The following is a 13,672-nucleotide window of genomic DNA, read 5'->3' as shown; positions in this document are numbered from 1 at the left end:
AAAGAAAACATAAAGCTGTCTGACTTGTTAAACAGAATTTCATTTTAATACCGCAAGCCCGTGGGTGTAGCTGCTATACATTCTTTTCAGTGGTTCTTTGATTTTTTTAATTTTTATTCCCCCCCCCTTATCTACTTTTGCTCATGGAGTCCCAAGAGCAATTTTCTTTGCCATAGGTATTGCTTTATACTATGGGTTTTTAATAACTATTTTTAATATTTTGTGTGTGCTTCACTCTTTCATTATTAAACAGTTTTAAAATAAAACTTTTTAATTGAAGCTCTTCCAGCTGTAGGTTTTTCTTGTATCTTTGTTTTCAAGCTGTACCAATACAGCTTGGTATTGCTGTAGGGATATCTGTAATTGGATATCTGTGACCTCCTTCAAAAACTAAGGTAGTTTATACAAGACTCTTAAATCCTGGGTATTTTAGCAGTGACAAACTTTCAGAGATGATTTTAAAATGAAGCTGCGTTTGTGCTCTTGTTTTCCATTGCACCAGCCAGGCATATTCATGCTCTTTATGGGGACTCCCTCTAGTGGGCTGTTCTGAAACTCCTTTTTCTTCTTAGTTACGAAGATTGTGTTTCCTTTCCAAGTGCCGTGTTTGACTAAATCTAATGCGTTTTTCTGCACATGTGTAAGATATAGGGGTACTCTTCCTACTTTGAACTAGAAGGAACTGTATGTAAGCTGAAGGGATAGGATGGACTTAGCTATACTTGGTGTTAAGATCTGAGCTGATGAACTTTGCCATACTTCAAGAATAATGTCCCTAAGAAGAGCTCAGAGACATTGGGAACATGATTAAACACTCAAAGGATGTGACCTGTGACCTAGGAGAAAAAGCTTGAAGGCAGTTGAGTTAGGTAGGCAGAGATGGAAGATGGAGATCCAGTCTGTAGGGAAAAACGGTGGTGGGACAAAAATTTTCAACTGGTTTATGGTAAAGATATTAAACTCCAATGTGTTCCAGAGGCTGGGGAGGTGAAGGGAAAGAAGAGTACTTAGAGAATGTGTGGTGTCTCCACTGTTCTATGTCTTTAGACTAAACTAAACATATTTTGGGAAGGTTGTAACAAGATCAGCTCTGTCCTCTGTACTTGCAGGTTCACAGATGATTTAGTCACCATTGATTTTGTTTTCTGATAGGAGCTACAGTGATCTTGTCTGCTCTAATGAAGTTTAAAAAATGTCCAATCAAACCCTGTCTAGTTTTGCTTTACTTCTGTTGTTGATGTTTTTCAGTATCTTGGTACATTTCCCTAGCAGATGATGTTTATTTTTTTTTCCCATGTCAAAATGATCCCAGTGAAGGGACTGAAAAAATCTGAATTAGAGCTAGTTAGAGAGAAGATAAAAGTTTGGGAATTATTTGAATCAGAAAACTGGCAGAAGGGCTGAATAGGCACTTGGGGAAAAAAAATTCTAAAAGTAGTACAAACTGCTTCCATGTTGCATGTCTCCTTTGGGTTTTGCTAGGTCCTCAGCTGCTTGTGAATATGCACATTATTGGCATGCTCTAGGGGGTTTGTTTTATGCCTCAGTCTCACTTTGCAAATTTAGTTTTCTTTCAAATTAATAGACTTGAACAGACTGTATTTATGTGTGCAGTCACTTTATGATAGATTTTCTACTGTGTGATGCAAGGATTTTAGAAAGGCTTTTCAGAAATGTGTGAATATTCCATTTCCTCTCCTCCTTACTAATTTTCTTTGTGCCAGTTGATTCTTCAAATTAATGTGAACCTGAAGTCTCTAAATGGTTTTGGAGAGAAAGAAAGCCCAAGGAACTGTGTCCCTGCAGGTATACAAGGATAACGCCCCCCCCCCTAAAAAAGGGAGAAGCTATTGCTCATACTTAAACTTTCACAGTCCTATTTCAACAGCTATTTCAGCATTTTATTAACCATGGATTAATTAAAACCAGTCATCTGAAATTGTCTGGGTTTGTTTGTGAGTCAGGAGAGCTGTGGCAGTTCTTCCAGCAGGAAGGGAGCTTTCTTTCCTTGGCAGTCTTGACTGCAGCTGGGTGATCTAAACATCTTCTAGTGCTTCTTAAATTTTACTGTAGCTATACTGGGGTTCTGGTGGAAGGGCTTCAGAAAATTCGGTGTCTTACTCTGCTTACTGCTTTGTCCTGTATAGTACTGATATGCACAGTCACAGACCAAAGTAGTTTCTTGTCTATGGTGCCTTCACCTTAAAGGGAGGTGGTCTTTGTAATACCCTAATACAGTGTGAATTTGTGTTTGTTGGATGTGTTGTGGTTTTGTGGTTTTTGTTTGGTTTTTTTGTGGTTAGCTGTTTGTTTGGCTTTTGGTTTTGTTTTTGGTTTTTTTTTTTTACCGGAATATATCTGAATTTTCCTGGTTTTCCAGCTGTTCTGCCTTCAAGTTGCATTCTGGGCAATTCTTGGGCAAATCAATGTGGAGACAGGCTCAAAAGTTTGATTTGCTTGCCAAGCAAGCTTTCTTATCTCTAACAGCTTAGGCCTTTGAGTCTAGGGACTCAACTTCTGCTTTGTCTTGGGTTAAAGACTTAAGTTACACAGCAGACGCTTCAGAGGATTTATTTTTTGAGGATGAATGTAAAGCTGTTTCATTAATGAGAGTAAGAAATAATCTCATTATGCCACAAGTGCAAGGCAAATCTGTCACTGCTGAGGTTTTTAGTAATGTGCTAGTATGGACACATGGTCTGTTCTTTTGAGAAGCAATGCCTTGGAATTGCTGCTTTGTTCTCACTGGGTTATGATATTGTGAATAACAGGGTAATATACCTGCAGTATTTGAGTTTCTTGGGCATATCTGAGGACATATACACAGTGTATACACATAAGTACAGTGTATCTGTACTTTATATATTTATGTTGTACTTACACACAGCTTTCAAATCCATTTTGACCCAAAGAGACTTTGAAGTAAATGAGTGCAGATTAATCTGAGAAACTGACAAAAATGTCTGTGATGATGGAAAAGACGGGAGATAAGACAAAGATGAGAAGCAAGTTATTCATAATGGCCAGGAATGACTTCACTGTCCCTGCCAGGCTGACTAAATTGACTACAGGTGAAGAGAATATCCCAAATCAGATAGCAATTTTAACTTGGTTAGAAAAAGTTGTCTGCCGGCCCCAGAAAATTGAGAGTGGCAAAAGAAAACGAGTCCTCTTTCATACAACAGTTGGATGGTATTTGGATTACTTTTGTAACCAGCAGCATATTAATGGGCTTGGTGAGTGTCTTTCTGAACAAGACTTGGCTCACCATGGCTTCTGTCAGTGTTGAGCATCCTTCTGTAGCAACAAGAATGAAGTGTGAGCTTGAAAGCTCTGTTAAATCAGACTTTTATTGAAAGAAATGAGGGTAATTTATCAAAGATGTACAAGGCAGTATATGCTTTTACTGCTGAACTGTATCAAAGATACAGTCATCAGGGCTTTTCCAGAATCTGTGGGGCAGGTAAGGGACTTGCTGAGAGTATGTAGTAAATCATATGGAACTATTGTTTGGTTTCCTTTTTTTCTCATGAGGCAGTGAATTTTGTAATTCTTTTCCATGGGGAAGGAGTCTCAGAAAAGACATCTTCAAATATACTTGATAGTTGCAGGGAGTGAGAACTAGAGGCAGACTTGTGAAGGCTGTGGAGGCTAGAAAATTGGGTGACAGTGCTAGTGTGCACAACAACATTAGGTGACCTTGCTGGTGAATTGAGTGTGGGACATCATCTGCTTTCCTTCTGACTCAGAAGTTTGAGCTAATGAGAATTAGCTTTTTTAATTGTGTAGTAACTTGTCTCCCTGGTGGATTGTTTTTATTTCTTTTTGTAGCTTATTGGCAACAATACTGTCGTATCCAAACAGTAACTTTCTTGAAATGGCTTTAGTTTTAAGAATTCAGTGTGTTTGATTTGATGTTAATTAGTGTTGCAGTAACTCGGACAGAAGGTGGAGGGGGAGGATGATGGTGTACATTTTAAATTTGGAAAAGTTCCAGTAGGACACTCACTGGGGAGGGACGGGAAAAACAACTGTCCTGCTTGCTGGCAGAATGCAGTTAATGTGCAAGCAGATAAATCAGACTCTGTAAATTGGTTACAGAGGCTTATTTTTATTCTAACACGACAGCTAACTGCAATGTTTATCTTCTGTGGAAAAACGGATGAACGGTATAATTTTTAGGTTAGAGTGATAAAAGGTTCTTAATGTGATAATAAACACTTGATACCTTTCCACATAAATCACTTTTTGCTTTGGTTAAGATACTGAGGGTGATGTGGTGGCAATGAACTGTCACTTCAGGAGGCAAATACAGAAATTAAACTCCTAAATACACACACTTGAACACAGAACTACCTTTATGCTAATGTATGCTGTAGTGCCAACATATATTTTGCTGGAGGTGACATGGATTTTGCATTATATGTATGATTGTTGACCTGAAGTAGAATTAAGTGGGACTAAATATTTTGGAGTGGTGGAGATTAAACGATTTCTGACAGCAATAGTTTCTGATGAGGTTAGAAGAGCAAGATACAATATAAATCTATTGTTTCTACTTACAGTTGTCTGTGATGCTGACAAATCTGAGCAAGTATACTTGAATTTGTGGAAACTGATTAAAATGAAGCTTGATGTAAAATATAAAGGGTCAGATTTGTTTGGACTGCTTCTGCCTTCTTACTAAATGTAAATCTAAAGACCATATTACTTATAAATTTCACGTTTTTGCATTTTGAGAACTGTTTCCCACTTAAATTATCACTTCAGCCATTCAGTTCAGATTTTGGCCAGTGTAAGAACTCAGGCCCCTTGAGACTTGGCTTGTGTCAGAATTAATTTTGAAAAAGAATAACAATATTCAGTTAAGCTATCTTTCCTTCTCTGTTTAGCTACTTACTAATCATGTTGATGTTCAACAGTGCGAGACTGTGTTAAATTTTTGGCCAGTCTGTGTATGTGGAAGTGTCTGAGGTAACTGAACCTCATATTCATAACTGAATTATGTAGATTGATTATGCAAATCAGCACATGCAAATGCAGTGAATTGGTGATGCAAAAAATCCAGAGCTTGCCAGAATAGAGACCTGTCAGAACATTAGTAGCAAATCTTTTGAAAGCTAATGGATGTTGTGTTTTCACCTGTCCTAGTTAACAATTTCAGGTGGCAAAGCTTCAAGTTGAAATTTGCTGGTGTTTTTGTCAGACTTTTCTTCCCGCTACCTGCTGCAAGTGCTAGCTCTGAATTTTGAGGCTGTTGTGGTTCTAGGTGTTTGGAATAATTCTGGTTTGGAAAAATTATTGCTTCAGTAGGAGGATTATTTTAACTAATTCTTAATATTTCTTTGTAATTTTCACCGTTTTGGTTACCAAAGAAATTTATTCGGTGGATGTAGCTCAAAAAACAAATAAAAATCAAGTAGTATGAGCTGGAGGTAAATGCTGGTATCTTCGTGGTTTACCGGTGCCCTCTCGAGGCGAAACTGAAAAATGCAGCAGTCTGACAGCAATAGAAAGACTGGAACTGGTGGTACCTGCTCTGGATTTCTAAACAGTGATCTTAGACCCCCGTTTGTAATCTTGTTTTACTGCTTTCTTGTTTTGTAGGTGAGAACGCTAAAGAAGATCTGCAGGGAAAGAAGAGTCTGAGTGAGAAAGTTTCCCTGTACAGAGGTGACATTACACTGCTTGAGGTTGATGCCATCGTTAATGCTGGTAGGTAATTACCTGTTTTATGTTGCTATGTCTCCAGTTCTTTATATTGCCACATTACAAGTCTGAACTTTGAAAATTTGTATAGAACTGGTGTGTCCTGTGGAAATCTGTTAGGAACTATATATTTTTTTCCCATTTCTCTATATTGTACCTATTCATCTTGGGGCAAGGTTTATTGTGAAACTTTAGTAGCATAGTCACCAAGAAAAAAGTAATGCTTGTATCTGTTTTTTGGCTTGAGTATAGAAGACTTCACACTTAAAACTGTAGAAGACTGAACTTTGTTACTAAACTTCTGAAGTGCATTCTGGTTTGTTGTTAGAAATTAAGCCCTTTGTGAGCTAGATAATGTGAAAACCTTAACAATTAAAGTGACAGGAAAACTAGATTTGTCTTTTATGTGGGTTGAATGTTTTTCCTGTAGGGAGATTGTATCTTCAAAATTTTTGGTGGTGACCTACAGAGTTCTGATTATTTTAGTTACTTCTCACATAGTTACCATGTCCACTTATATGCAACTGAAGAACTGTGTGCAGCATCTTCTTGTGACAAAAGTGGGTAGGGGTAATGCCCATGCAATTAAGTTTTTGTGCATTAGGCTACAATAAGGTAATTTGGCTGGTTGGGAAAGACTATGAAAAGGTTTCCCCCTTTGCCCATGGCCCAGGCAAATCTTTCCTGCATGCCCCACCCCAAAAAGAAAACACTGGTGTGCCCTGAGACTGGAATTTTAACCTTACAATATTTGGTTGGCATTGTCCTTACTCGTTAGGAGTGCTAATTAATTTTCAAGAACTGATTTTTGGTAATATTCATTTATTGGAAGGAAAAGCTTCAGTATCTTGTCCTGAATGGAATGAAGCTTATTATGGATTCCCAAGCTTATATGGGCCAAAACCAAGGTGGCATGTACAGATGTATCTGAGTTTTTGCTAGAAGCAAGACTGAGAGCACAGTCTTATTTTGGGAAAAAGGTATTATTTTTATTTTGGGTAGCAGATGACTTGCAGAACACTAGAAGAAACATGACTTCTTAGTTTTGTAAAACATATTTGGATATCTGTACAAAGCTATGGTACTGAGGATTACCCTTTAACATACAGGGGGAAAAAGGAAGGTAGGAAGGTTATCAGTTCTAGTCAAGCAGGTATTTCTGGAAAGAAGTCTGCAGTTTTGCTTCTAAAGTGGCAGTTGCTACGGTTACAGCAACCAGGTGTCTCCCTTTGAACTGAAATCCTCCCAGATTTTGGGAGAAATTGTCACTTTTTAAAGGGAGTATTTTTTCCAGGTGAGAAGACAAATGGGGGGCCAAATCTTTCACTGATAAACAGTGAAAAAAGCTAGTGAAGAAAATAAACTTATGTCCCTTTTAGTTACTGAACCTCATACTGCTCTAGAAAAGGCTTCCTCTGCAGGAAACCATCTCTCTCTTCATCTGAAGTGAGTCACATCAGCTGGGGATGCTGGTTAGGCAGACACCTGCTGCACACTTTTCTTTGCTTCTGTGGCACATTGTGCAGAGCCAGACAATGGAAGGTATGCAGAGGGGAGGATCTCTTCCTCTTTTATGAGGCCCTGGTGTTTCCAGGGGGTAAATTACATCTGAAACTTTTTCACAAGTTTGTAAGAGTTTGAAACACTTGTCCTGCTGTACCTCCTTGTCCCAGTACTGGAAGTGTGTGGAACTGGAATATGTTCAGTTTGGAATGTACAACGTTAGCTTTGCTTTTGCAGAACTAGTTTTGACTGGAGCCTTTGCAGATGATGAAATGGCTGTTTTTATATTAAGTCTCAACTCTCCCTAATGAAATATGCTTTTCCTTGCTTGAACTTCTGATTTCACAGCCATGTTTAACTTTTTTAGTGTAACAGCAATATCTTTCTCATTTTTTTCTTAAATGGAGATAGCAATGGATTTTTTTTCTGTACTCTACTTTTCCTGGGCTTGACCTTGAAGTATAATCTGATTGTTTAATTTTATGAGGCATCCCATTTTTCTTGAGTCCAAAATTACATGTCAGGGTAGAAGTACTATGTATTGAAACTAGGAACTGAATGTATTATCAGTGAATTATGCTTAAACCAGTGTGTAAGTATAGATAGTGGCTGAACTATGCCTTTCCACATAAACAGCCTGTTAATGTGCAATCAGTCACTGCAGTTGCCTTGAACTTGTTGCTTAATGAACAGGTGGGGAAAAAGGATGGATTCTAATCTGGAGCAGATCTGACATCAGGCAATTTCACTGATTGCTAATCCATTTCATTTGTCAACTTAATTTATCACACAATTTTCATCTTGTAGCTTCTGAAGTAGAAATTACTTCAGAAGCAGCCTGGCTGAATATTATGAAAGGTGTTTGTGTCATTCACAGGGCCTGAACTAGTATCATGTATATACTTATTCTCCCCTTCTTTATTTTACAGTGACCAGTAGTTCTAACTCTGGAGCTTATTTGAAATTATTCTGCAGCTCTTCATTCACTATAGAAATAAGTTCTTGCTGTTGAAAGTGGACTCAACAAAACTGTAAATCAGCCCTTAAATTGCTTGTAGGAGTTTTGCATAGGATGTTTACATTTTTGTAATGTTGATTGAGGAAGGGGATTTATAATGTTTTGGGGTTGTGTGGGGTTGTTTTTTTGTTTGTTTTTCAGCTGAGCTAAATAGAAATGGTTGCTTATGCTGGGAGCTTCTTAGTGAGTTTGCTTTCTAGTAGCATGTTTTGAAAGCATGTTGTAAATGTTTTATCTCTATTGTACAGATAGGGAAACTGAAAATTTGTGTGAAATCTCTTTCAGGGAGTCATCTGGCATCTGCCCATGTAACTTTCACTGTTGTAATTTCCTCCAGGAGTAAAACCAATAATGCTAAGAAATTGTTGTTAATTTGGTTTTCATCTTTAGTGTGAGAGCAGACTGTGGTGTTAATCAGAAGTTTCTCAAGTTAATTTACAGTTGGTGGCAATTACACTTGTGTGTCAAACCCCAGACTAATTTATATTTAGTTCCCGCTTTTTCATCAGGAAAGTCAATGTTAATAGTTGAGAGAATTGTTCATTCTCAATCATGACATCTGTGAGTGAGTTTATTACTGCTTTCTGTGGAAAATACCTTAAGCATGACTGATGAGCAATAGGTATGGTTAAACTTGCCCTCTGCTTTTGGTCTAATGTGACTTCAGTGTAGTTTTTCCTTTTACTGTAACACTCATTTGGATGAAAACTAAAAGTTTGTGTGAAGTGAGAGTGATCAAGAGAATGAAACCAAAGAAAAGTACAGCTGGAGGCCCAGTCTAATTTAGGTGGATTACTTTAGCTGCTGTCTTGGCCAAACAGCATTTGCTCTAAGGATGTAGCAAAGGCTTAAGATAGAGGACCATTAACTCAGAATTGTATTGCAGCAAGATAGTAGCAATACACTTTGAAAATATCTCATGTGTAATAAGGAAAACTCAAATCTTAAGGAAAAAAATAATAGGACTGGCAGTGCTGTGACATGGTTAAAAGGGATTTTTTTTCTGGGTTCTGGAGAGTACCTTGAGAGGGGGAAATGAATTGGAGTGAAAATTGTACAGAAGAAGTATGCCAGTATATGCTATCAGTGTGCTTGCAGCTATGTTGCTTAGCTAAGGGGGTGGCTTCTGAGTGGATCTGTGCCTCAGACATGGTCCTGGGTGTTTTCCTGCCGAGTTGTGCTGTGCCTATGAGCTGAGAGTCTTGGTGAATGAAAACTGAAACCTTACATGCCTACAAGTAAAGCTTTGCTCATCAGCGTGCCATATGAAAACTTACTGCAAACAAATAGGCACTTCATGTTAAAAAGCACTGTGATGTGAGTGAGCATTCAATGATTTCTTGAGCAACTATAAAAAAGCACTAGAGGAGAAAATACACTTCCCATTGGTACAGTGCATTCAAGAAGCTCTTCAAACTAACAGATTGTGGGCTGAGTGAGGTACCAGACACACAGCAAGTTGAGGTTTAGAGCTACTTCACTTTACATGTTGTTCCCTGCTGGCATAGAAGTCTGACTAAAATGAGATGAGGGTGCATATGAACATCTATTATCTAAAATGGGCTGCCCAGAGAAGTTGTGGCTGACCCATTATTGGAAGTGTTCAAGGCCAGGCTGGATGGGGCTTTGAGCAACCTGGTCTTAGTGGGAGGTTCCCTGCCCATGAAAAGGGGTTGGAATGTGATGATCTTTGAAGGTCCCTGCCAACCCAAACCATTCTGTGAAATACTCTGGCACAAGGCTAGATGGCCAATTATCTTTTCTGTCTGGATTCAGCATAGTCTGTTAGTCTTCTGAGAATCTAATGTAAAATGGGTGAGGTGGACATTTTGATAGCCTAATCTAATCTGACGATCTGTGGTACATGGATTTATTTAACAATCTTCATCAGTGTTTTACTTAGAGCAATATGTTATCTTTTTCTTTGTGCACCCATTTTTGAACCCATTTATTGTTTCTGATTGTTTCTAGGCTCCCTCAGCAGTAATTGTCCATATAAACCATGTGTCAATTTTTTTTTCCTTCTCATGAAAAAAACCACAAATTGCTAGGGACTCGATGAAAACAAATATAATATTTCAAGTAACTTGTGACAATTTCTAGAGAAAGAATGAGTGGGGGTAGAGGATACTACTTGAATCATTTGTGATATAGGTGTGGAAGTAACCCACTATATTTTAGTGTTTGTGCTTTCCCTTGAGCTCTGGTTCTAGGGGTTGTTCATGACTACTCAAATTTAGCACATTTTGTCTCTGCAACTGTAGTGTTATGTGTTGCAAGTAGGGCAGTCAGACCTGTGTGGGCTCTGCTGTAGATCCAGGTTTATAGCAGTGTTTGTAATTAAGGGGAATACTGCCAGGTTGTGAAATGTCAGGCCTTTCACTACATCATCTTCACTTTCAGCTTTTCTGTCCTCTGACACTGCTTTATTTTATCCTTTGTAGCTTGAGGGGATGGTGACTTAACATGCTCGTTCCTGTTAGTATTCCAGGACTATGAAGTGGACTTTACTCACCGTTGGACCAATGTGATTGTTGATCTTTCATGCCAGGGTTACCCTGAACCTTTTTTGGTGTGTATCCTTCCTAGAGAAAACCAGCAAATTATAGACAAAGGGCCTGCAAATTTGTCTTCAAATCTTCCTGCCGTCGAGAAGCACCAAGTGGTGTGGGATGCCATGAATGGTTTCTGACAGCAGGTGGCAATCGTGCCACTGTTATCGTGAAACCACTGTTCGCCTCTACCTTAATTTTCCTGGGCATAAAATCAGTAATGACTTAAGCAGAGGAAATAAAATGCATGTAATCTGGGACTGCTTGTTGGGTAGGCCATTGATGATGCTTGTACTTCTCCAAGCGTCTACTCCATTTCATGATGTGGTTTTAGTGGGTGTTTGAAACAGAACTGGAGGCAGACATGGTTTGGAAGAACTGTAAGCATCTGTTCTACTTCCTAGAGGAAAATATTTAGGAGGAACCTTGCTATGAGCCTGTCACATCCTACATTTGACAGTGCAGCTGTCATCTGGAGTGCTTTGATGGAGCAGTGTTGTAAGAGGCTCAAGGTCGTCTTGAACAATTATTCTTTGTCTCATAATATTAAATCCACTTTTAATCGGGATTTGGGGCGGAGGGGGAGATTATCCAAAGGATTGTGGGCTTTAAAGTCAGTAGTTGCAACAATGTGTTCTCCATCCAGGTAGGCTTGCAACACGATTCTTTTCCAAGCTTTTGCTTTTAAAAAACCCTGAACCAGTTGAGCTTCTAGTTGTTGCTAAAGTGTAAGGACATGAAAGACAAGACTTATTAAGTCTCTTTCCTGCCATACCTGCAAAATCTTGGTAGTGGGTGGTCAGCTGGTAGACTGAGATTATCCATGTAGCATTAATATTGCCCCTCATACTTCTCTGTCCGGATGTGTGTGTTCACTCTTTCCTTCCTCTCTGTTGTCACTATGAACACATTGGGATGGAGCAGGTTGTTCTGGGCTTGTACATGTATTACATGGTCTCAGTCAGTGCAAATAATACAGTAAGGTTAGCTTGGGAATTAGTATTTCAATGTTTAATGTAATCCCATTAAATGTATGCAGTTAAGTGTTGAATAGGGGAAGGTCTACTTCGATTGGAGCAAGTAAGCTTTATCTCCTCTTTTATAGCAGTGACACAAAATGGGATGGTACCTACCACCAAAATGGTAATGAGAGTTGATGTTAGAAAATGCTGTTGTGTAGCAGTCTGCCTAACCCCATCTGTCTTCTCTTACCACAGGAGGCATTGCTTTTGCTTAATTCTCTAAGCAGCCGAGAAGACCAGTGCTGTGTCTTCACCCTTTGTTATGATTTGAGATTTGCCTGGTGTGTTGCCATTTGCTGTGGATTTCGGAGAAGCTTTTCAGAAATGTTAGTCCCTTGAAATACAGTTTCAGTTACTTTTTACATTAAAAATTATGGACTGTGAAATGCAGTTTGTTTCGTTTTAACCTGTGGCTGTTAGAAACTGACTTTTCTGACAAAAGGGAAACATTTCTGTTGCAAAACCAGAAGTTGCTTTTTTTTAAGAATTCAGAATTTCTCTTGCTTCAAAATAGGTATTAAAGGTATGGCTTGGCTTTAAAAAAAATCTGGACTCTAAACCCCTTTGTGTCACCTTCTGTCACAGTCATAAAAACTAGTAATGGCAGCTAAATATGCATCAAAGCATGGTGGAGGCTTTGGAAAGTGGTGTTTGCTTGTTAATCCAAGCACAATGACGAGTGTTGTTTGCATCCTGTGCAGGTAATGGGCACTTAATGTTTCTAGGCCTTTGTTTAGAGTTCCTGTGCTCTTAGGATGTGTGTGGGAATAGTTTTAAGTCGAGTGTTGAAGATGCTGCAAAGCCCTATACTTTGTTCACAGCAGTGGGCTGATGAGCTACTGCTGCTCCTCCAGGCCTTTGATTCCCTCGGAGGTGACAAGAACATTCAGGTTTCATTTTAGTATCTCCTGCCTGGATTGTGAATTGCACAATGTGCTCGAATGGAAAAAAAATTGGATGCGAGTGGTACTGCTCCTTCTTTCTTTGGGGTGGCACCCTGGCTGCCCAGGAGCCATTGGAAGCTTTGCAGCTCCTCCCCTGAGGCGTTTTGGAGGGCAGGCTCTCTCATGAAGAAGGGGTGACGTGGCTCTTGTGGGAGCTGTGTTGTAAGGGCCCTTGTTCTCAGATGGCTTCAGCAGTGATGCCTTGAAGCCTGGGGCTTTCATTGCCTATTGTGTTTGAGTTGTTGAAACTTGTGGAAAAACATTGCTTCAGAAAACTTAAGATTATTGCTATTCTTTTCTTTGTCACTTGCATTACTACACTGCAGTAACTTTAATCTGGTGTAGAACATGAATCACTTAAGTATGTCTCTAGCACCTTCATTTTATGCTTCAAAGTTGGCTCCTGTAGAGTAATAAATACAAATAGTTAATATCTGGTATGTTTAGTTGTAGGTTGTCTCAAAAAGATGGGTCTTTCAGCTACATTTGATTTAAAATGCTTTGCATTGCAAACCCACGTTTGAAATGCTTAGAAATGCTTCAAAATTTAAGGTGTGAACCATACTGCCTTCCTCCAAGAGAATTGTACTCCTATGTCATGTGAAATAATTTTTTTTTTAAGAAAAAGATGGTGCTGCTTTCAACTCCATCAAACCAGGTTATAGAGGAATGTTAGTCTTCCCAGTGACTTCCTAGTGATATACTAGATAGTATTTACTGGTTGACCGCTGCCTTTACATTTCATAGAGTTTGTGGTGTATATAGCCTTTTTCAGAGAAACTCTGATTGTATTTATTTTTTTTTCCCATTGTGTTGTTTTCTGTCTATTTGGAAGTGATTGCCTTGAGCAGTGTAGTTAGGGTTACTACTTGACTAGTTCTGAATTTCTGCAAGTTGAGTCCTGATGCTACTCTCTGAAATTAA

The 13,672-nt window shown here is 38.8% G+C and overlaps 1 protein-coding gene across 10 annotated transcripts in view; it reads left to right on the top strand.

The window, feature by feature from the left end:
- Positions 1 to 13,672, top strand: part of MACROD2 (mono-ADP ribosylhydrolase 2) — an 870,286-nt gene that overhangs the window by 17,857 nt on the left and 838,757 nt on the right. For all 10 annotated transcript variants that reach the window (XM_071740242.1, XM_071740249.1, XM_071740246.1 and 7 more), the window contains exon 3: positions 5,608 to 5,715. In XM_071740242.1, the coding sequence (XP_071596343.1) occupies positions 5,608 to 5,715 (108 nt within the window). The remainder of the gene's footprint in view (positions 1 to 5,607; positions 5,716 to 13,672) is intronic.

This window comes from Heliangelus exortis, chromosome 3 (assembly GCF_036169615.1).
Source record: "Heliangelus exortis chromosome 3, bHelExo1.hap1, whole genome shotgun sequence".
NCBI classification, from domain to species: domain Eukaryota; kingdom Metazoa; phylum Chordata; class Aves; order Apodiformes; family Trochilidae; genus Heliangelus; species Heliangelus exortis.
The sequence above is the reverse complement of the archived record's forward strand: the minus strand, read 5'-3'. Positions and strand labels throughout refer to the sequence as shown.